Here is a 25,229-nt window from a genome sequence, read left to right on the forward strand (position 1 = left end):
TCAGAGGACGTCACGGATGAACCTTCCAGCTGTTCACCCTGGCAGTTCACGTGCGGCAACGGGAAATGTATCCCCAGTTACTGGGAGTGTGACCAGTACGATGACTGCGGGGACGGTACAGACGAAGAGAGATGCAGCACAGGCCGTCCTTGGACAACCTCTGCCACACCCTCCGGCTGCTCGGCCTTCAAGGAACCGTGCTCTCAAGGAGAGACCCCCTCGTGCATCTGGTCATGGTGGGTCTGCGATGGTGAAGCTGATTGCTCCGGTGGCAGCGATGAAAGATCATGTCCAGGTAACAAAACAAACAAAAATCACTTTCCCTTCTCCCTCCCCCTTTTTTTTTTGTCTCCAATTTTCCTTCCTTCTGACAATACATGGCTCGTTTCGTTTGTTCATTCCCTCTGATAACTGGATTGAGCAACATGCGGGGTAGGCTGACAGGGTATGGGCTGATGGGGTACATATGTGGGCAAGCAGGGTACTGAGATGGGCTAACGGGGTACTGTGTTGGGCTAACAGGGTACTGAGGTGGGAGGTACCTGGGTACTGAGGTGGGCTAACGGTACTGAGGTGGGCTTACTGGTTACTGAGGTGGGGTACCGGGGTACTGAGGTGGGGTGCACAAGGGTGAAGCCTTACTTGTACACAAGCAGGGTTAGTGTATGAATGTGGGCCAACATGTGTTTTTTTTCTTGCAGTGCTAAATTAAACCTCTAGTGGACCAAAGTCAGTCTGTAGGCGTCCTGATGCGAACCCACAGCTGTAAAGAAAAATCTTAAGGAAAATCATAATCTTCTCAATGTAAAATGCCTTTGTATGAGTATAAGCACCCGCAAGTAGAACTAAGGTAACAATTGAAGAAGATAGGAGATTCTTTGGGGTGGTGGTGGTGGGGGGGGAGGAGAAGGGTTAGCGGTGGATAGTGTGACAAAGATGTGCACTGCCCTCTTGTTTTTTTTCCCTTTCTTTTGTCCTTAATTTGCTTGTTGATTTGTTCTTGCTAAATGTGTGCTATTTGATGTGATCCTATAACATCAGAATGGTGGGTGGCCTTTAAAAGGTTACACAATGTTTTGTTTTTTTCTGAAAGAGAAAAACTTGGTTAACAAAAAAAGGAAAAGTGTTAAAAGTCTGGGCAAACTCGGGTGTGTATTTGAGACCTGCAAAATGTTTAATACAAGGTACTCATGGACCCATTGCACTCGCAGATATCTGTTTTCCAATGGCTAATTGTCCATAATAAGAGGCCAATGCCAAATCTAATAGCCGTCATGACTGCATGTGAGCGTCTATTTTCTTTTCATTGAAATCAGCAAAGCATGACCACAGCTCTACTGGCTCTCTCTCAGTAATATGCAGAGTGGGTGGAGCTTGAGTCTGCTTGCAGGTTTAGAGTGCTTCCACGGTCAGCAGTGGTTTCTAGCGTCCTTTTTGTTAGGATAACAATAGGCCTTGCTGATTTAGGCTTTTGGTTATCGTTTGAGCACTAAGCTCTTTGGAACAGCTTAAATAAAAGAAAAATTAAGAAATCCTGCCAAATCTGAACAGTATGTTAATGCACCATATGGCTGGAACCATTCAGAATTGAATAGGCTAGGCATAGTCGGATCAATGTCATGGTTACATGATAATTCTTGGCCTAACCTAGGGCTTCAGAATCGTAGACCGTTGCAAACTCTGCCGTCACCTCCAAGCGTTAAACCCGCATGCCACAGGTTTATAAAACTTTTCTATTTCTCACTTTATATTTCAAATTAATATCTTGCAAATTCAAAACAAGTAATATATGTTAACATACTCCAAAACCAAGCCGAGATTGAACTCAAGGCAGACATATGGTTCATTGATTCTTATTATTTCCTCTTTGCCATCACCCAATAGGAGCCACAGAGTTGCCCGTCGTAACAACCAGACGGCCGTGTTCCTCTACGGAATTTATGTGCGAAGACAACCACAGATGCAAACCTAATCGGTATCGCTGTAATGGCTACTTAGATTGCAGTGATGGATCGGATGAAAAAGGCTGTGGTAAGATAAGATATGACCATCTTACACCCTCTCAATCACACCCACATTTTATGCCCATCACACCCACATTTTATGCCCCCCACCCCCACTCATCCCCCCCCTGAAATTAGCAATGTCGTGGTGTTTTAACTTTCCTTGATCATCTCCTCAAACCCCTCTCAATGGGTCATTACAATGCCAGTGATATAGGGTTGCTTATGTAGCTTGAAGACACAATAAATGCAATCATGAGATTGTGGTAAACAGGGCCAAGGTGTCCAGCTTACCACAACACTAAGTTAACCCATGGTTATCTGCACTTCTGAAACGATCTTGTGCGGTATCGAAAACTCCATTTGCGATCGATCCAAACATCAGGTTGCGGCCCATTTGTTGCTGACCGGTTCGTCAAGGACCACGGTGTCTCTCGATTACTCTCAAAAGTCTATAGAGGACAGCACAACAAGCATTGATCTTTTGGATTGCCAAAGTTATATAATTCTATATTGTAAAAAAAGTAGATGTGAGACATCGATTGATTGAAAGAAACTACCGAGATCAACTTATAACAACAAGCGCTGATTTTTGGGATTGCCAAGGTTTGTATTACGAGATCGTACACAGTTGAGAAATGCATTCAAAATTCACACTCAGCTGGTTTTGCATAGGATTGTCACGGTTATAGTAATCTACATTGTAACATGAGAACGGAGCAATCAATGGCTTTCAAAGCCTTACCAAGAGCAACACAACAACAAGCGTTGATCTGTTGTGATTGTCAAGGTTGTATAATTCGACATTGTAAAACATGAGATGTGAGGCATCGTTTGATTTTAAAGAAACTACGGTGACCAACATAACAACAAGCGTTGATCTTTGGTGGTTGTCAAGGTTCCAATAGTATTGAAACTCTACGCAACGAGCTTCTTTAAGATCTCAGAGCACCTGCAGAGCCTTGAACGCAAAATTAAGTTGTGGAGTTTCAATCCTGTCGGTCTATGAAACAAGAAAGAATGTTTCAACGGAACATTTGGGAGTGAGATAATAGATAAGCTCTTGTATAAACTCGTTTGTCGAGGGAACTATAGGGAGGTTAAGATGGCCTAAGGCCCTCAGCTTAAACAAAGGGAACATCTGGGATCAGAAAAAGGCTGGCTATTCAGGATGACAGATTCTAACATTTGAGAAAGAGATTTATTTGTCTGCTGTATAACGATGATGTTGGTCGGCCTGATTTTGGAAAGTGGTAAGACCAATTCAAACTATAGATCAAGATATGACGATTGCTCCAGTGCAGCAGTCATTCATGAGTAGATGGATCAGCTCATCATCATTTAAAGCAGCTTTTTGCATCCATTTCTATGGTTTTTCTCAACCTCACTGATTCCACGATGCCAGAACGACATACATAACTAGCTTATCTATTCAAATCTTACTTCAAATGGTGGCATATAAAAGTCGAAAAATTTACAACTTTCAACTTTATTTTTCTCGAAGATATTTTCCGTTAGGATCCAAATAAACCTCGCCCATAAAATGAATATTTAAAAGCTAAGTACGTCATTGGCCAATACGTATTTACAACACCGTGATTGATTTGTGTAGACTGTCTATGGCAGTTGTACCTAGGAGTTGTTAGAGTCCAGCTCGCTGGTTGTACCGAGTTACCAACTCAACATTTTGAATCTATTTTTAGCAACGGCTTATAACTTAACCTTCATCTCTGAATGGTTGAATTCAAACTAGTGGGTTGTGGGAACTGTATGCGATTAATATTAAATGTGTAATTTGTCAGAGGACACTTTCCTCATTATCTGCAAATGTCCTTAATTACTTGCCAATTAATGCTTTTGGCAGGGAAAAACTTGGCTAATATCTTAGTTTGCTGTTTTGTGATTGATATATGTAAAAAACTCGATGGACTTGTCCAAAAAGTGGAAAACAGCGACAAAACGCAAAATGCTGCTTTAAGACAAACAGAATCAGTCATTTATTAGTCATGTAAAAAAAATCCTCGCCCTCCCTTTCTGTTTTCGTCGGGCAAAAATATTCATATGTTTAACGTGTCCTATTGGTTGTGATTTCATCTGAACTTTCTAGCAACCGAACCCCCCCTCCGCTTCACGACGCCCACCCCCTGTAATGCCAACTACTTTCAGTGTCCGTATATCTACCAGTGCATCGACGATCTCATGGTCTGCGATGGACTACAGACCTGTCTGGACAATGGCGATGAAGCGGGCTGTAACGGTGAGTTTTGCCTCTCCCATCTCAAAATGTTCTCAGCCCATTGTGGGAAACTTCCTCTTCAAATATTGAACAATTAGACCTTGTTAAAAGGAATTTACAATGTCTGAAATGTTTTAAGACGTAATAAAGAGGTGGGGCGGCGGTAGGCGACAGAAATTGTTCTGATATATGCAAATTCCATGATCTTGCCAATTCCACAAAGGATACACATTGACTCTCTTCCCATGCTTTACTGTAGACGTCCAGCAGCTTGCTTAAGATAGGGTTGTGAAAAGCCTTCTTATTGGCCGCCGACGATTTCCTCCCATTACACATTTTAGCCCACCTGTGATTTTCTAATCTTTAACCTTTATATATGGTATCATGTTTCAAATTTAACTAAATATCTGTCTGTCTGTTTCTTCGTAGGAACGTACACGGTGAGATCCTTCTCAGCTTCTCAGGCAACGCCGGACGCTGTGGAGGTCGCATGGGCTATGGGCCCTCGGCGTCCCCCTCAATTCTCATACAAGTTGTACATGAGGTAACGTTTCCAGTCTGTTTTCATCCTGTCAGGGTATTCGTTTTCTCCCAATGATCTGATTTTGTTGTAAAAGTAAAGAGATAAATTGCCCAGCCAGTCTGCCTTGGTTATTCCCATAGTTGCATTTAATATCACAAAGAAGTACCTGTGCTTTCCCATGCTATACTGTAGACTTCCAGCAGCTTGCTTAAAATAGGGTTGTGAAGGTGCTTTGATGAGGTACTGAAGTATGTTCATATTTGGTTTCGATGATAAACGTAACCTATGCATTCATGCTGGCGAGTACGTGTGTGTGTGAGTGTGTGTTTGTGACGCCCAGGTTGTATACAAGATATCTCAAGAAGGGAAGCTTGGACAGTTCTCATATTTTGTATGTAGGAAAACCTTATTGAGGACAAGAAGCCTATTCTTTTTTTTGTGTGGAGGTCAAACGTCATTTGGGGTCACCAGGGGTCAAATTGTGAAAACCTTGTAAACACGGTATCTCAAGAAGGTAAGCTTAGGCAGATCTTAAATTCAATATGTTTTATGAAACACATTGAGTACAGAAGCCTATTTTTTTTCATGAAGGTCAAAGGTCATTTGGGGTCACCAGGGGTCAAATTGTGATAACCTTGTAAACACGATATTTCAAGAAGGTAAGCTTAGGCAGATCTCAAATTCAAGATGTATATGAAACACATTGAGTACAAGAAGCCTATATTTTTCATGGAGGTCAAAGGTCATTTGGGGTCACCATGGGTCAAATTGCAAAAACCTTGTTAACATGATATAAGAAGGGAAGCGTGGGCAGACCTCATATTGTGTGTGTAGAAGTACCTCATTGAGTACAAGAAGCCTAAAGTTTGGTGGAGATCAAAGGTCATTGGGGTCATCAGAGGTCAAATTGTGAAAACCTTGTAAACAGGATACCTCAATATTAGAAGCTTGGGCAGATCACATACTTGGTAAGATAGTGCATAACATTGAGTAAAAGAAACCTTTTGATTTGGTGGAGGTCAAAAAGGTCATTTGAAGTCAACAAATGCCAAACTGTTACTTCACTCCCCTGTTACCTGTCTCTCTACACTAACACACCTTCCTAAATAGAATATCGCAAGAGAAGCTTGGACAGATCGATTTAGATCACAGTATTTGCCAGGACAGATGTCATAGTTAGTATGTTGATGTATGACATTAAGGACAAGAAGCCTGTTGTTGAGGTCAATGGCCATTCAGGACAGCTTGTGTCATTGTGAAGTTAATTTTTTTGTCACATCACCCTGCTTTACTAAGATCGAGTATGTTGTACGCTATACAAATTAGCTCAGATTCATGAAGAAGACTGTTCATGTTAGTTACGATCATCAAAAACCACAATGCATTCTTGCATTCTGGTTTATGTAAAATGACAGCACAATACGTATTGTGTTCCTAAAATGTACAACGAACTACATGAATGGGCAGGATTTGGGAGGGGCAGGGTGTATTTGTAAGGGATGGATATTGCTCTTCCTTCCATGCAATCTCATCCCTTCCCATCCCATGCCATCTCTTCCCATGCCATCCTTTCCCATCTCATGCCATCCCATACCTTCCCATCCCATACCTTCCCATCCCATGCCATCCAATACCTTCCCATCCCACCCACCTCTTACCTTCTCATGCCATGCCATTTCATCCCTTCCCATGCCTTCCTTTACCTTCCCATCCAATCCCTTCCCATCCCATGCCATCTCATCCCATCCTATCCCTTCCAATCCCATGCCATCTCTTCCCATCCCATGCCTTCCCATCCCATACCTTCCCATCCCATGCCATCCAATACCTTCCCATCCCACCCACCTCTTACCTTCTCATGCCATGCCATTTCATCCCTTCCCATGCCTTCCTTTACCTTCCCATCCAATCCCTTCCCATCCCATGCCATCTCATCCCATCCTATCCCTTCCAATCCCATGCCATCTCTTCCCATCCCATGCCTTCCCATCCCATACCTTCCCATCCCATGCCATCCAATACCTTCCCATCCCACCCACCTCTTACCTTCTCATGCCATGCCATTTCATCCCTTCCCATGCCTTCCTTTACCTTCCCATCCAATCCCTTCCCATCCCATGCCATCTCATCCCATCCCATACCTTCCCATCCGTATTCATCACTTCCATGCCTTCTCATCCCATCCTATCCCTTCCAATGCCATCTCATCCCATCCTATCCCTTCCAATCCCATGCCATCTCATCCCAGCCCATGCCATCCCATACCTTCCCATGCCATCCCATACCTTCCCATGCCATCCCATACCTTCCCATCCCACCCACCTCTTACCTTCTCATGCCATTCATCCCTTCCCATGTCATACCTTCCCATCCCATCCAATCCCTTCCCATCCCATACCATCCCATGCCTTCCTTTACCTTCCCATCCCACCTCTTCCCTTCCCATCCCACCTCTTCTCATCCCATCTCATCACTTCCCATCACTTCCCATCCTATGTTATCTGAACAAAATTTACATCAAATACGGAATGTACCCTCAGGTGTAGCTTCTCTTGGATAGAAACAATCAATTGATGCCTTTAGTTTTTGAAACTGATATAACTGTAACATTATAATTGGTATCTTATGAAGAGAGAGAAGAAGTGGAAACCTTAAATTTCTATTGAGCAGACAATTGGGCACAAACTTGTAGCAGAAATCTGGTAGAAGTGGTTGTCATGGATAATCATCACACCACCCAAATATTTGGTGAGAAGAAAAGGAAAGAAAGTATTTCATTTCATTGTGTGGGCATTGGGGGAGGGGGGGACCTAGAAGAATTGAGGTAGAGTAGAGGCACAAGCTATTGTCAGCAGTTGGTAGGGCTAAAACCCATGCATGTTATTAGGTGAGATGAAAGATGACACCTCATTCATATTTATTACTGACTCTTGTCTTGTTATATTGAGTTCATCTGATGGATAACTGAAATATGGGTTAATATTACGATTGTGATTCTTGCACGTTGATTAATTCAATAAGGTCACATGCTTCTCATGAACCAGTCATGGAAATATTGTGCATGGTTCATGTTACTAGCATATTGCTATTATACAGATTTAGGAATGATCAAATGGTCTTGCACAACCCTCCCCCCTCCCCCAACACATTAATCCACCACCCTGATGGTATCTGTGACATCAGAGGACTTCCTTTGTTTCATAGGGATGTGTCCTCAGCCACCCTCGCTGCTTCACGGACGGCTACTGCCAGGCAGACAGATCATGGTTTCCTTTGGAGCAGCCTGGAACCAGGAAGGCCGTACGAATTCACGATGGCGGTGGTCGATAGCAAGGGCACGGAATACCAGAAGACACCCCTGGTGACCTTAACCCTGAACTATGACCTGTGTAAGTCAATGAATCCCCTCCCCCCCCTGTATGGAAGTATCTATTCCGGAATTAAAGTATATTAGCCGGAAGTAATGTTCGACCATCTCTCCCTCGAGGTCGTGGGGGGGGTGGGTGGGGGTGAGTGGGGGATTGAGATGACTTCCAAACTCCCTGCTAATGAATGTCCAAATAGAGTGCTCGGGTTGCTAATCTGTATACATTCCACAGAATTTTGTGTTTTCCTGAAGACGAGGACACTTTTATGCCACCCCAGTACACACATTCCCCATCCACTCCCCCTCCCCCCCTCCCCAAATTCATCAGTTTTTAATTGTTTTTTATCAGTGCCTTCAGTACCTAATCATGTGCATATCGCTGCATTTCCTCTGAGTCCTACCCGTTATGGCGTCAATGTCACATGGGACCCTCCCAGCTCTCAGGACGGTGTTTCTAATATCGTAAGATACGAGGTGAGAAATATTATCATATTTGACTGTAAAAATAGCACAAAATTGTGCCTTTTTCCACCACATTTAATGATTTTGTTTTCCCCAACTCAAGGATGTACGGATGACGGATGTACAACAGTCAGCTTCAATGTGCAACGTGTGGAGTTGGATCCAACACAACACGGTGCTTTGAAAAGAGAATGTGTTATATATATAGTTGGATGGATTGCAACATGCTCCATCAATGTGCAACATGTGGAGTTGGATCCAACACAACATGGTGCTTTGAAAAGACAATGTTTTTTACAGTTGGATGGATTGCAACATGCTTCATCAATGTGCAACATGTGGAGTTGGATCTAACACAACATGGTGCTTTGAAAAAAGCAATGTGTTATATATATGGTTGGATGGATTGCAACATGCTTCATCAATGTGCAACATGTGGAGTTGGATCTAACACAACATGGTGCTTTGAAAAAAGCAATGTGTTATATAGTTGGATGGATTGCAACATACTTCATCAGTGTGCAACATGTGGAGTTGGATCCAACACAACATGGTGCTTTAAAAAAACAATGTGTTATATAGTTGGATGGATTGCAACATACTTCATCAGTGTGCAACATGTGGAGTTGGATCCAACACAACATGGTGCTTTAAAAAAACAATGTGTTATATAGTTGGATGGATTGCAACATGCTTCATCAATGTGCATCATGTGGAGTTGGATCCAACACAACATGGTGCTTTGAAAAAAGCAATGTGTTATATAGTTGGATGGATTGCAACATACTTCATCAGTGTGCAACATGTGGAGTTGGATCCAACACAACATGGTGCTTTAAAAAAACAATGTGTTATATAGTTGGATGGATTGCAACATACTTCATCAGTGTGCAACATGTGGAGTTGGATCCATCACAACATGCTGCTTTAAAAAAACAATGTGTTATACAAACGGATGGATTGCAACATGCTTCATTAATGTGCAACATGTGGAGTTGGATCCAACACAACATGGTGCTTTGATAAAAGCAATGTGTTGTATATATAGTTGGATGGATTGCAACATGCTTCATCAATGTGCAACATGTGCAAGTTGGATCTAAAGCAACATCCTTCATTGATACTGAAGTTGCTGATTGACATCAGCGAAACAAAACTCTTGCTCTTTTTGTTTCTTTGCAGATAAGTTACATGGTTGTTGATGGTATAGATGCAGAGATAAGTCCCGTGGCCGGACACATACATCAAAAGGCATTCACTACTCTGCTTCAGAATAGAATGTATGAATTCCAGGTAAAGGTTTCATAATATAATCAAAGACAATGTCATTGCAAATAGGAAGTTAGATCGATCAATACACACGTCAGTTCCAAGGTGTTCCTCTCCCTGTGAAAGAATAAAATGTATGAATTCAATGTTACGCATGTAGTCCATATTAACTGCAGCCAGTTAACCTCTTCTTTCGAGACGAAATGAGTCAAATCGTCATGCTGATCACGGGGGAGAGATTTGTTTTAACTTCGTTTAGGAAACTCAAAGTTCAAGTAAACTACTTTCTCTTTCTTATTCTGTTTTTTAATCAGGTTCGAGCTGTCAACCTTGCAGGAGCAGGTCCCTACTCCGAGAAGGTAACGGTGTTTGTCGGCCCACCGAGTGGTAAGTACTGGACACTGAGTCAGGGCTCAAAATAGAGGGAGAGACCCGCCCAAGTATGGCCAGGTTTCGACAAGTGCACGGCAATGAATAAATAGCGAACTGTCGGTCTGCAACTGGCAAATACTGAAAACTTGTGAACCTGATAACTCAAATATGACAACTTTGTATTGAGATCCCTCTTAGTGAGTAAAGTGTCCACCCCTCCCACACCCCTCCCCCCTATCCCGTCCCTTTTTTTTATTAAGGTCAAAGATCATCTAAGGTCAACCATGCTCAAAGTCAGGAAACCTTCCAAACACAAGCAACGCCAAAAGCAAAGTCTCAAGGACTTGTTACCTTGTTGGTAGATCCTGTCTTAGTTGAGGTCAAAGGTTATTTGAGGTTTTGCAGTTATCAAAGTCTGAAGCTTTGTAAATTTGTGATAAATTCAAAATTAAAAGATTGAATGAATGAACTTCACTGGCAGAATTTTGATCCCAATGAGGAGTTCAAGAAGCCCTTTGCTACTTAAGTAAGTCAACATAACTAAAAATCAGAAAGTCTTTACCAAGCACAATTACAATAAATGTAAATGTTGCCTAAACCTCAAACCTTATATATGTAGTAAGTGCAAGGAACCCATGATCATTGGTTGGACGGTACCCCAGGGTGAACATTTGTGCCTCACAGATCCCCCCTGCCGGAATCAAATGTCATCGTTATCGCCATTGCCATCGTCATCATCATCACCATCATCACCACCAACACCATCACAATCATCACCACCACCATCATCACAATGACCATCATCACTATCCCATCATCATCACCATCCCCCACAATCACAATGATCGTCACCAACCCCATCATTGCAATCATCATCATCACCACCACCACCATCACAATCATCACCACCACCATCATCACTATCCCATCATCATCATCCCATCATCATCATCATCATCATCATCCCCACCATTACAATTATCGTCACCAACCCCATCATTGCAATCATCATCATTGCAATCATCATCATCATCATCATCATCATCATCATCATCATCATCATCATCATCACTATCATCATCACCATCATCATCATCATCATCATCATCATCATCATCATCATCATCACAATCATTGTCATCATCATCACAATTATCACCATCATCATCACCACCATCACAATCATCATCATCACCACCACCATCATCACCACCACCATCATCACCACCATCCCCATCACCACCATCCCCATCAACATCATCATCACAATCACCACCATCACATAAACATACCCACATGAAGCCTGCACATGTTGGTCTACATTGTTAGCAGTGATGCGCACGTTTTGTTTCATTTCCCTCTCCTGCAGGCATCAGAGTTGCCCCGACTGGATTGACGGTGGTTCACATTGGCATACACTTCGTTCAACTTACGTGGGATGTGTTGACACAGCCTGCGGTCGTAGATGTAAGTTGCTGCTGCTGGGACTAGCTTATGAAGCACTGATGCAAAATATGACAGGTTTTAACATTGCCTTGAGTTGCTACGATTGTGCCAAATTTGAGTCGGACATCGGATTATGTATGTCACATGAGAGATGTCTTGGCACGCAAGACTGATTTGTGACACACTATTATGTTAACCTGTCATGGTTAGGTTCACAAGTGATGTTTAAACTTCATTGAAAGCACAACAACAATGTAAATAACAAACTAGACCAGTTCCATGGATAAGGTTAACATTTGTTATAAGTGGTCTACCCTTTTTTTTTATAATCACCTGTTCAGTAACAAATCTTGTTCACATATTAGAATCGAGGCAGAAGTGATTATTGCCATTTAATATGTTAAGAAAGATTATCAAAAAATTGGACCACTTTGGGGGAAGATTTTAACTGAATAATCTTTTTTAATTTAATAGTATAGATTAAGTAATTACACCTCATTCTCGCCTCCCCCCCCCCCTCCCTCTTTTATCTGTTAACAACATAACTGGCCAGGCAGCTATTCACATGCCCGGCTCATTTGTAATTCTGTTGAGGAGGACAAGTTCAGATTGCCAGATGATGAATTGAAGAAGGCTAAGAAAAATAAAAAGAAAAGTTCTGATCAATTTACAAAATGATTTTATTTCACCCGACTTTTTGGGTATGTGTGTGGGGGGGGGGGGGTCGTGGGGGCTTCTTTTTCTTTCTTTTTCTGAGGGGATTTTTTCATTTTCTAATTTGTTACCCATTGTTTGCAGGGATACCTTGTCTATTATACAGGCGACAATGGCAGAGACATACTTCTAAGCAAGACAAACGGAAGAGGAAGCAATGACTGCTATAGTAAGGAATATATCTATATTGATTGGTTTTGGGCTTACACAATATATATATATATATATATATATATATATATATATATATATATATATATACATATATTTATATACATTTTAATCCGTTGTCTGATGATTGCTCATCGTTGAAACTCTGAGTAACAACTACTAGTGTTCCGCTAGTCTCAACATATATTTCACTTTGTCCACTGGACATAGAGCACTCTGCGCCAAGATAGATGCCAATCAACCAACTTTATATATATATATATATATATATATATTAGTGTTTATCCGGGTACCCGCCCGACGTGATGCTACCCGGTTCCTAATTTATTACCCGAATCCTAAGCAAAGTGTGATTTAAAAAAAAAATATAAAAAAAAAATTGGCAAACCGACGGTTAGGCAGATTTCCCATTGACTTAGTGTGGTGTTAGGCTACAATGTGGTAGAAGATAACAGCAATAACGAAGGGGCCCGTTCGACGCGATACTACCCGGTTCCTAATTTATTACCCGAATCATAGGCCTACGCAAAGTGTGATTGTTTAAAAAAAAAAGTGCAAACCGATGGTTAGGCTGATTTCCCATAGACTTAGTGTGTTGTTAAGCTACCATGTGTTCGAAGATAACAGCAATAACGAAAGCTTTCCATAGATATCTTATAACTGCGTCACAATTTCAGCTAATAAACAGATGGCTAGGCTAGACTGCCCCCATTGACTTAGTGTGGTGTTAGGCAACCATGTGGTCGAACGTAACAGCAATTACGAAAGTATTCCATGGATGTCTTATAACTGTGTCACATCTCCAGCAAATAAACAGATGGTTAGGCTTAGCTAGATTTCTCATTGACTTAGTGTGGTGTTAGGCTACCATGTGGAAGAAATTATTATTTATTCATTCGTTTATTTCAAAGAAGGAAAGGCTGACAAGGAATTATACGCGATGTTTATGGATTATAGACGGGATAACTAAAAAATAGTAATCGCAAGTGGCTTTTTACTAATCGTTTATTCCAAATGCGATCAAATTGTGCGAATCGCGCAATCTCGCGGCATATGAGAACCCTGGGCCTGCATAATAGATAGTAGTAGCCTAGTATTAAAAACTGAAGAAGAGCTAAATTGGATATCTATATGGTTTGATCCAATAGACGTGCACGAGCTTGCATAAGCAGCGGAGGCAGTGCGATGTTAGTAGTAATGCTAATTATAATTAAATAATTTATTTATTTACAAGTTAATGAAAGAAACAGAAGCAAATAAAAATTATTGAGGGAGGTTTTATACCTTATCTTACACCTACGTATTTGAACATGAAAACATTGTCAGTAGAGAATATAATGCATTTATTACAGCATCCAATATGTAATTTCTTGAAAATCGTGATACACGAGGGTAAACAATTTTTTTCCGGGTACCCGGATACCCGACGGGTAACGGCCCTCGGGTACCCGGTTCCCGATTTTTGGACCAGTGTAAACACTAATATATATATATATATATATGTATATATATATATATATATATATATATAGATTTATATATATATATATATATATATATATATATATATATATATATATATTTGTGATATGAAGTATGTTCTCTGTGATATGTAAGTATGTTATCTGTGATGTGAAGTATATTTTCTCTGTGATGTGAAGTATATTCTCTCTGTGATGTGAAGTATATTCTCTGTGATGTTAAGTACATTCTCTGTGTATAAAGTTTGTTCTCTATGATATCAAGGAGGTTTCTGTGGTATTAAGCATGCTCCCCAGGATATCAAGTATGTTCTCTGTGCCATTAAGTATGTTCTCTGTGATATGAAATGTGTTCTCTGTGATACAAAGTATGCCTTGTGATATTATATTTTGGATTTCCCACATTCTCGTTATAAAGTAGGAGCATGAATGAATGCTGTTTAACACTACGTCGGGAATGTTTTGAAAACGGGTTTTTCTATGAACAGCAATTCAGATTTTATTGAACATTTTTGACAAGATGATAATATCCCAAATCCTCTCTACCCGTTTTTCAGACGAAACTCTCTGCGAGGGTACCATGTATGCATTCACCGTCGCCGGTTGGAGTGGAAATACCACAGGGCCAAAGGCGATCCCTTATGCAGTTGCCAGTACTCAGGGAAAACCATATAAGCCCCCAGTTAACCTCAGTGGAGAAGCCTTGTCTGAGAGTGAAGTGAATTTAACGTGGGTACCACCTCCAGGGGTAAGTCACATCATTGTCTCTGGGAAGTTGCACTTCTGATGGGCTGTTAGAATTTATCTCTTGAATCCGTGCCTCTTCGCGTCTGTCGGCACAGTGGGGTGCCATTTTGAGACGTCCTAATGTCTCAGAGATGCCTCAGAGACGTCTGAGGGCGAAGTGAATTTAACGTGGGTACTAGCTCCCCAGGAAGTCGCATTTCTGACGGGCTGTCAGGGTGTAACCCTAGAATCCATGCCTCTTCGTGTCTTTTGGCACAGTGGGGTGCCACTTTTGAGACCTCCTTACGTCCTGAAGGCTTAAAGGGAATCATTGAAGTTCGAAGTCCTCGAAGCAGATAAACCATTCTAATAAATTTGTGTTTTTTTTTATCGTTTATTATTCATCTAATTTTGGGAATGGGATTGCCCAATCAATTGTGGCGTCACATCGGGACGTCACAAATGAAACATCTTTTTGTGTTTTTTCTCATTGTTTTGTTTTTCGGTTTTTTTCTTACCGATTAAAATTAATTCAAATCCACTGTTGAAGTCTCTTTTAAACTTTGATGAAGTTTAACTTGATCATCATGATCATCATATCTTTAGTTCTCTCGAAACCCACAAAAATGTCATCCCCTGAAAAAAAAAAAAAGACAGGAGCAAAAGGAGAAATATTTTGCCAATGGTGTATAATGTCATTTTCAGTCTAGTCCCTGCAAAGGGAAATACAGTCGGTGGTGGTTGACCCTGTGTAATGGCACCACATTGTGCAAGGTACTCTGCGATAAATCATTAATATGAAGGAGCTAAGAATCGGACCTATATGATCTCAGCATTGTATTTCCGTATCTTTTAAACTCCTGACACTGTTTCACTCTTTCTAGGACCATCGCTCGTTAACGTACAAAGTGTACTTCGGCGAGTCGACGGAAAACATGAGACTCAGGGGAACGACGAGCGGAATGACATACGTCGTCTCGGGTCTGGACGGCGGCATCGACTACACCTTTGCTGTGAAGACAGAAGATACAGAGAAAACTCAATGTCATAGCATATTATCTCGTACAATTACGGTCAACACTGTCTATGGTAAAAAAAAAAAAAAAATTCTCACAGAGTGTGTCATGTAGCTCATATTAGACAATGTGGTTTGTGTCGGAATTCCTGGGACATATTTTTCCAGCCATATTGTTACATGATAATAAACCAGCTCTGTAGTCCATATTGGTGGGGTGGAACCAAATCAGGTTTAAACCAAACTACCGCATGAAATGCTTACCGAAAGGTACTGAGGGCGGCATTGAAGAACGAAGCATGCATAAACTGTGGATGTGTGACCTGATTAATTCACTTTGGCTTCGGCTCTTGAGTTCAACGTTCACGTATGCTCACGTATGTTTGCCGTGTTGGATAGATCTAACCGTAATAGCGGTTACCGACTTTGCGATCTATGTTGCAGTCATTGCGGATTTTGCCGTCTCTGGTCTCCCCCCTCACAATCTGGCAAGATCTGTATTGTAAGAGTGACCGACTCCCTTTCGGGAAACAAACAAAAAATGAGCTGGAGATAGAAATTGGTAGTATTGATGGAACATTAACAGAGTTTGAAAGAAAAAATGGCTGCATTAAGTACTCAGCTTTTCTAATATTTCAAGTAACCTACAGTGGGGTGGGGTTGGAGAGCTAGGGCTGGATGAGGGGGAGTGGGGGAGGGAGGTGGAGTTGGTCACTCTGGTTTGCCAATAAGTGTATGTAACTGTTGATTCAGCATAAAGATGGAAACTCGATTATAGATGGTAGTCAGGACAGTCCAGTGCGGTTGTCCACAGTGTGGGTTCATAACCGGTTGTATGTCAGTGGGTACATATATTTACCGTTCACATCCCGGTTCGTAGGTAATGTCTTTATCAGAGCCGTTACGACCATATAGCGCGCCGTGCACCGTAAAAGAAATGTTCAACAATCATGTCAAAAAAAGTTCCATTTTGGTTGTTCAAATATTTGTAATCAGTTGCAAAGATTTTTTGTATTTATTTTTTTCTCTCTATTTTTCAAATACTTTGGGTGCATTGAACTTCCATATTGAGTGTTTAAGTAATTACTTGAAAGAGAGCTTATAAATAAAAAAAATGTTTTTTTGTCTGATATCTGTTTCCTGACAGACCAAAATGCCAGTCCAAGGGACATTAAATTTATTTCCACAAGCATGTCGGAGAAGACAGTCGGAAAGGCCAATCTCTCATTACAATGGCATTCACCAAGAGATCGGCCACAACTGCTGGTAAGTTCTCTGATCATAACCATCCCTTTTTGTTTCCACTTTTCCAGTTTGCCCAAAACCATTTTTTCTTTCAGAATTACTAATCTTGCCTTTCAGTTTAATCCACTCCCCCCCCCCTAGTGTGGTGGGCCATTATTAGGTAGGTGATCTGCCAAGGACATTCGTTGAAGGCCACTGTGTCTGTTCCAAGAGCTTTCCCTGTGTGCTTTACAGGAACGTGACCATGCTCAGATTAGTGGTGTATCCTGTTCTGGACTGAAACTTTTGCTGCCCCTAAAAGCCGTCACAGTTTTGATAGTGATTTTTCCATATATCTTTTGTTCTCACATTGTTCCGCTTTCCTTGCAACAGCATGTGTACCGGGATGGTCACAGAAAGGAGCAAGCCCTTACGAATCCAAGGAACTTAGACGCACGTACCATGTACACAAATGAATGTAATGTCACATTACTGAAAAATTTCTAAGAGTGATAATTGGTTGCATAAAGTTGGTACATATGTTTACTGTCTATATTTGCCGGTCCATTATTAATGTATTTGTCACAGCCTTTACAACCTTATAGTTTACCCCGTGGATTGTGCTCTCGGAATAAATGTCACCTCACCAGACAGCGTACTAGCCGATCCTGGGGACACTTCTATTTTGATCCTGCTGCCCTCACATCTTTGGCACAAGTCACTTGAACCCTTGAAGATCTCTCCGTTTTTAGTGTCCTTCAGATTTGCTCTGAAAACTCATCTGTTTCTAGAATTTAACAACAACTTGTACTTGGCCTTAACCATTTGTTAAACCTTATGCTTTGTCTGTTACTTGCATTGCGCTTTCTTTAAGTTGTTTGACTGCACCATCTTTTTGACGGATACCAGCGCATTACACTCTTCTCCTTCTCCTTCTCCTTCTCCTTCTCCTTCTCCTTCTCCTTCTCCTCCTCCTTCTCCTTCTCCTTCTCCTTCTACTTCTCCTTCTCCTTCTCCTTCTCCTTCTCCTTCTCCTTCTCCTTCTCCTTCTCCTTCTCCTTCTCCTCCTCCTCCTCCTTCTCCTTCTTCTTCTCCTTCTCCTCCTCCTTCTCCTTCTCCTTCTCCTTCTCCTTCTCCTCCTTCTCCTCCTCCTCCTCCTCCTCCTCCTTCTCCTCCTCCTCCTCCTCCTCCTCCTCCTCCTCCTCCTCCTCCTCCTCCTCATCATCCTCATCCTCATCCTCATCCTCATCATCCTCATCCTCATCCTCCTCATCCTCATCCTCATCATCCTCATCCTCCTCCTCCTTCTCCTTCTCCTTCTCCTTGTAGTAAATGTATATGATAATATGCAAAAACATATCCCTGCAAAAACTTCCTCAACAAACAGACCTCATGGGTCAAAACCTATCCTTTTATATTTCATTTACTTATAACCAGTTTTTGAATCTTATATTTACATCCATTCATTCCCTTTTTTTTTTCTAATTTCTAGAGTTATCAGGTTCACTATTACATCAACGGGACGGACCCTCTAGCCGCGAAGATAGCCGTGGTTCCACCGACCAGCCAGACCACCATCAACTTCACCCTGACGGATCTCACGGGCGGAGCTCGGTACATGATCTATGTGACCACTGACGGAAAAAACCCCAGACCCTCCAAAAGGCTTTTTGTTAGAGCAGGTAATAACGGCACACAAAAGTAGACAGAATAGGCCGTAGAAAACATAAACAGCTATGACAATCGGAGACGGTTGGATGTTCAACTATTAAACTCCCTTACATAATAACATGTGGCAACCTGCACCCTGTAATGAACCGTAATCATGCTGTGAAACCCAAAGGAAACATACACATTGAACTCGAGGGGAAAACCCTTCTTTTCTGAACAAATTTCACAGATGACGTGAACATAGCTCCATGTGTTTTTCACTCGTGTCTAAAAGGTGTCCAAAATCTTTTTAGACTTGTGTCTAATAGTTTGGTTTCTATCCCGTCGAAAACCTGTGACCATTCCAACTCACAAAACCCAAATCCATGTATTTTCTCTGTAAATTCTGTGTCTTGCCAATAAAACTTGTTTACGAAGGGCTTAGTTCACACAACAATCCACTCTTCAATTTGTTTTTTTTTTTCCTCTCGGACCACGTTTAGCAAGTTACAAACCTCCAGAGACGTTCAAGCACTTGCGGGACATAACCAAACCATCGGTGGTAACCTTACTCTGGGAGCCTTCACCTGACAAACTTGCACATGAGCTAGTAAGTACCATCAATTTATCCTTATTGTTGTGATGACTCTGTGATTTTCGGTTCCCCGTTATGATGAGGTTTTCTGCGTAAAGATTACACATTGTAAAAAAGATGTGGTTTTCTGCCAAAAGTTCAGAAAATCTCCTGCAATTTTTGCAAAGCGATCAATTTCCAGTCACCTGAAAGTCTTCATCAGAAAGAACTCTTTAACCTTATTGTAGTTGGTTGTATGTTCAACAAATATACCAGTAGTCTCTGAGGTGTGAATTAATTCAAATTATGAAAAGTAGGACAAAGCTCCACCAGCAATTGATAGGACCATTGGTTAGCAGAAACCACATCCTGATGGTATATTTAACCGTCAAGGTACAGAATCCTTCACATCTTAATACACCGTTTTGTTCAGAGATCCAGCAACAGCAGAGAAAGCGGCCGGTCAGTTGAAAATGTCTTTCAAATTGTACGTCTCTTGGAAAAAAAAGAAAGAACGGTGTCATTCCTTATTTTTTTTTCTCTGTTATTAATTGTGCAGGGATATTCTGTCTTCATGCTGAACGTTTCAGAGGTCAGTCCTACCGCGCAGTCCGAGGAAGCGTTGAACGAACTGAAGCACAACGACTCGATTTGGGTCTGCATCGCGAACGTCACATCGCAGTCGTTCGACGTAGAGGGGCTACTGCTTAACAGGATATACGGATTCACCGTCAGCGTCGGCTATTACAAAGGTTATCACGGTCAATTCGCTGGAAAAGAATTTGTGAACATTTCCATCGACTCTTCGGGTACGTTAATTTACGACTTGGGTCAAGATGAGTTGTTTGGCGTGCTCACTATCCACGAGGGAGTGACGCGTAAAATATGAGAGGGAAAGAAACATGATGGCTGATGGTCTCTGCTATGCTTTGCTTCCACCATAAAATGATGGGAGCTTGTTTTGAGGGGGGGGGGGGTTTAGAAATGTACAGTAGGCTTGTGTGACCTCACTTGATCTAGTGTAATATTATGAGAATAGTATTCCTCCCAGATAAGTTTAATAAATCTTATAATTTCATTTGGGACATAGTGAATTGGGTGTTTTTGGGGTCAGATATATGATATCGAATTCCATAAAGATTACCTGTAATAATACACTGACAAGCACATGAATGCTAGATGCCCGCCGCTGAAAAACTTCCAATCCTCATAATCCCCAATTTTTGGTTCCTGGTATATTTGTCTCCCTGTTTGTTCGGGAATAATTCGGAAGCTGGGGTTTAAGACGAGACGAAACACTTTGATTGGGTGGCTCCCTTGTTCTTTTGGCAGCACCGAAACCCAAACCCAAACCTCACACCGGCGATGACACCTTCCAGCCCTGGGTCTTGACCGGCATCGCAGGTGTGGCGATCCTGGTCATCCTCCTGGCAGCCGCCCTGGGTTACTTTGTGGTGCGACACCAGCGGTTACAACGCAGCTTCATGTCATTCGCTAACAGTCACTACGACACCAGGTCGGGGACGGCTACCTTCAATCCAGAAGAAAACACCACAGACTTAGGTAAATGGACTGCTACGATCTGCTCTAAATCTTTCTTGAAACGACCATGGGAGCTGGGGAAGAAGGGGGGGGGGAAGGTGGGAAGAAGGGGAAGAGGAATTGAGGGGTTATGTTTTGTGGTTATTATAAAGTGGATGGGACTTTTTGAGGAGTGTTGGGTTGGGGTACAGAACTTTGAAAGGCATCAGCAAAACCATTTCTTCCAGGATTCTCATATCCACCTGGTGAAACAGTCAAACTTTCTGCCATTTCAATAACCACCCCCCCCCCCCTCCCTCCCACCATTACTGTCCCTCCTCCTTACCAGGGCAAACGTTTTCTTAGAAGTCAGCCCACACCAAACCTTCCAAATTTATTCTCCCAAATGTGTCTTTCTTAAGGGAAATCAACCCCTTAACCCGGGGGCTAGCTCCAACAGTAGTAATATAAGAACTCAGATTATAATTATACTGATGATGAAGACAAACGATTTATTAATAGATGAAATGAAAAACTTGAGAACAAAAATTAATAACTTACAAAAATATTTAAAAAAAAACAGAAAAAAGAATAGTCCAATAAGTTTGTTTTAATTTTATATGTTACGGAGAAACGTAATCTAAGCATTGTAGTGAAATTTGCATTCAATTCTTATGAACCGTTCTTGAGATATTGACAGTTGAAGTTATCTGATATTCTACCGAAGTGAACTTGAAGCAAACAGGTGTGATGTCATAGTTGCACACTGACAAATAATGTGCAGTTTTTGCTTTATTTTTCAGTCTATTGATTTTGGATTGGATAGGGTTACTAGTTTGTCTAAAGGGGATGAGAAGTTTATAAAATACCAATAACTATGGTATATTCACATTGTGGATGCATCTAATTGTGGAGTATAAAATTAGACGTCAATTTCAAATGAAAACAAAACATTATTTATCAGTGTGCAACAATGACGTCACACCGGTTTGGTACGAAAGGTGGCAACCTTCAACTGTGTCAATATTTCAAAAACGGTACATAGGAATTGAATGCATTTCACAGCAATGGTTTAATTGTGTTCCCATTGAACATATCAATGAGAAATTTTTGACCTGCACTATTCTTTCAGATAACAAAGTTTCATAAACGATCTGTAGTCATGAGCAAGATTTTGAGAAGGCAGTTTCCATTTCTCAAAGCTTCATATTTTAGGTTTTTTTGCCAAATTATCTGGCTAACGGACTGTTCTGTTTTATTTATTTATTTATCTGTTTTTTTTTTGGTAATATCATTTTTTATTTCTTTTCAACTTTTATTATAGGCTCTGAAGAGGAAGACCAGCCAATCATTCGTGGCTTCTCAGATGACGAACCGCTAGTGGTTGCCTAGAAAGTCGGCATCACCTCTACATATAATACTTACAAATAATACTTTTAACCATTTATGTCATTTATGCATTCACCAATCCCCCCCCCCCCCCTTCTCCAAATGGACTGTTCCAGAATTTTTCTGTCACAGTTGTTTTGTTTTTTTTTGGACATATTTTAGTGGTGGCAGCAAGCATTTTTCTATTTTGCTCCTTTATTTTCTCTCCTTCCTTTCTCTCGGCTTTACCGAAGGTCAATCGATTTTGTAATGCATATTCATGTTTTAGTACGGAATAACTGGATACCAAGTTTTAAGGTTTTTTTTCTTCTTCCTTAAGAAAGGAAAGTCCAAATTGAAACACAATGTGGGTGAACATTTTGTTTTAAAACCTTTTAAACAAATTGATTTGCAGCTTTGCTGTCATTTTCCACAGAGGAGGTACCTGTGTAACGTCTTTCACATACAACCTACCAGCGTTTTTGTTCCCCCCCCCCTACCCCCAGTCTCAAGGTGAACCTTCCTGTGGGAAGCTACATGTCACTAAGTACAAAAAAGAAGAAGGCACGTGCTTAGTAATAGTTATAACCTACAATTATATAACAACCCTCAAAGAAAATATCTTTGGATTTTCGTGACTGAAGTTTGTCTTTCCTCATCCCCCCTTCGTCCGCCCTTCGTTTATACAATCTCTGTTTGTGGTGTAAAAAGTATTATTAAAGAGAGAGAACTGCCAGGGGGCGCAAAGAAAGATCCATTGAAAGCATTCCTTAAAATGTTACATCTTGATTCAGAGAAAATAAGTGTATTGCTTGTCGACAAGTGACGGAAGGTTTTAATCTAATTCTGGAAAGATGTAACAAAATAAACCTCTTTTTTTTGTCTTTCTTTTTTTTCTTTTTTTTTCTCTTCTCTTACATTTCTTAATCCACTGCCACTGTACTCTAGGATTCTTGCTGACAATTTTTCACTGATGTCAATTTAAGATGAGAAAGACTCATTTATTTTTTTCGGTTTCTCTTTTGCTGGATTCTGATCTCGTTTTGTATTGCTTTGGTCTAGAACAAACAGGATCCAAAGATGAAAAAAAAAAAAACATAATATACTTTTCTATACATCAAAGACTTCTATATTTTTTTTCTTTTCCGCTGAATAAGAATTATTTCTTAATCCCCCACCCTCCTCCCCACCTCCTAACCTTTTTTTTTTATTGGGGGGAGGTTTTCATTTCCTGACAGCAGGTTACATTTGTACTTGCTATACAAAAGATGTAAGAGTTTGCTGCCGCCTTCGCACACTGCCTCCACTGAACTGGACCGTACTCAAGTACTCAATAGTTTTAAAGTTCTCAATAGTCTTGAAAACCCCATGACGTTTGGGGTAGTGTGCGGCGAGCCTTATACAATTCTGGACCCTCGGGGTTTTCTATCAGGAAACAGAATCCCAAATAGGGCAAGTGGAATCATGTTGCTCCTAGTCAGTTTCCAAGTTGTATAATAGTCAACTGCAGTAGAACCATTTGCACGTATATTGGTCCAATGTTACTTACCCTCGGAAGAAAGGACAAATGTTGTCAAGCTTTTTGATTTGTTACCTGTTCTATCAATCATTTGATTTTGGTATTTTCTAGTAGTTAACAACAAGATTACCCCCCCCCCCCCACCCCCCCTCCTCTATTACATTGGTGATATGTGATTTCAAATTTAAAAAAAGTAAATTTACCTTGGTGATTTGTGATTTCAAATTAAAAAGAAAAATGAAGGGAATTTGTAAATAGTTTATTTTTTTGTTAGAAACATTTTTCAGTACTCAGAAGCCACAGCGTTGTTAATTTTATGTGGTATTTTTTTACGATTATTCTTCTTTTTTTTCTTTCTTTTTGTCTTGATGGTGGTGGGTTTTTTTTTCTTTCGTGTATAGTGCACCTGCTTTCCTTCTTTCATTGGATGGAATTTTTAGGGAAATATTATAATATTTGGTTATTGTATCTTTTCATCACATACTAACCCAGAGCTGACACCCTTGAAATATAGCCCCCCTTTTTTCAACCTTTTTTTTTTTTTGTATTCTTCATTATGAGTACCGGATTAAAGTTAGCTTTTGTTCACGAATTGTTATCTTACTTAATGGCCTTACTTAGACTGGGGGAAAATCAAATCGAAAGTCTAAACAAAAAAATTTTTTCTGGCTCGTATGGAATGAATATGGGTGGCGATCGCTGGTTAACATGTTACGGGAAATTTATACTGCTGACTGACTGAGACCAGTATTGGGCAGAATCGAACTGCCAATGGGGTAATTGCTCGAAAAGCTAGTAAAACCTGGTAGAGCGCAGAACTTATCATTTCTGTGCACACCGGTTCAAATCTTTTCCTAGCTGACAATTATTTGGACAGTTTTTGGTACAGAATGTGCACACGGTTTACATCTGGGCATTCTGGTTTGACTTTGTCAATAAGGGATAGTTATAATCATTTCAGATACCATTTGTCTGAAAGATCAGAATATCAGTAAACACAATATTGGTAGAGCAAAATAGTATTGATTGATTGACTGAAAGCAAAGCTCAGCATTGATTTATAGAAACTGATAGTGTCATGTGACCTGTCACATGACATTCAAATGCCATCATATGTGCCTACTTTATATTATTATGATTATTATTGTTGTAAATGAAAATAAATGCCAATGATATGTATATACCTCTTTTGGGGTCAGATGGGTGGGTGGGTGGGTGAGGTGGGATAGGACTGGGCCAGGGCGAGGGGGCTCTTTTCTCTGAATGGTATAACCTCTTGGTTAAGATAAGGTATAACTCTTATGAAGCAATCAAATATCACTGCTAAAATGCACATTCAGGCTGTAAATGGGTTTCGCGTTGGTTTGATGTGAAACCCACAATCGGTTCAAGCCCATGGCCCATGATTTCCCGGTCGAAGCCCAGTTTAGAGCTGCAGAAAAGTCATCCGTAGCCCAAGGTGAACCCACTTGGGCCCAACAAACACAGCCTAATACAGTATGGGGTCCACCAAGCAAATGTTAGCTGGATACATTTCCCCTCTCATGTGACCAAAACAATGTGACCAACAAGTGATGTTGTATCATCT

General features: G+C 40.9%; 1 protein-coding gene across 1 annotated transcript in view; it reads left to right on the top strand.

Moving 5' to 3' along the window:
* Nucleotides 1–23,223, top strand: part of LOC139977168 (sortilin-related receptor-like) — a 62,711-nt gene extending 39,488 nt beyond the window's left edge. The window contains exons 12-29 of the mRNA XM_071986382.1: nt 5–295; nt 1,885–2,031; nt 4,111–4,260; nt 4,669–4,783; nt 7,967–8,151; nt 8,479–8,603; nt 9,774–9,884; nt 10,175–10,247; nt 11,602–11,699; nt 12,477–12,561; nt 14,602–14,792; nt 15,655–15,859; nt 16,933–17,051; nt 18,502–18,691; nt 19,163–19,269; nt 19,793–20,042; nt 20,566–20,796; nt 22,079–23,223. Of these exons, the coding sequence (XP_071842483.1) occupies nt 5–295; nt 1,885–2,031; nt 4,111–4,260; nt 4,669–4,783; nt 7,967–8,151; nt 8,479–8,603; nt 9,774–9,884; nt 10,175–10,247; nt 11,602–11,699; nt 12,477–12,561; nt 14,602–14,792; nt 15,655–15,859; nt 16,933–17,051; nt 18,502–18,691; nt 19,163–19,269; nt 19,793–20,042; nt 20,566–20,796; nt 22,079–22,146 (2,741 nt within the window). The 3' untranslated portion in view covers nt 22,147–23,223. The remainder of the gene's footprint in view (nt 1–4; nt 296–1,884; nt 2,032–4,110; nt 4,261–4,668; nt 4,784–7,966; nt 8,152–8,478; nt 8,604–9,773; nt 9,885–10,174; nt 10,248–11,601; nt 11,700–12,476; nt 12,562–14,601; nt 14,793–15,654; nt 15,860–16,932; nt 17,052–18,501; nt 18,692–19,162; nt 19,270–19,792; nt 20,043–20,565; nt 20,797–22,078) is intronic.
* Nucleotides 23,224–25,229: the final 2,006 nt, after the last annotated feature.

The sequence above is a fragment of the Apostichopus japonicus genome, chromosome 12 (assembly GCF_037975245.1).
Source record: "Apostichopus japonicus isolate 1M-3 chromosome 12, ASM3797524v1, whole genome shotgun sequence".
NCBI classification, from domain to species: Eukaryota; Metazoa; Echinodermata; class Holothuroidea; order Aspidochirotida; family Stichopodidae; genus Apostichopus; species Apostichopus japonicus.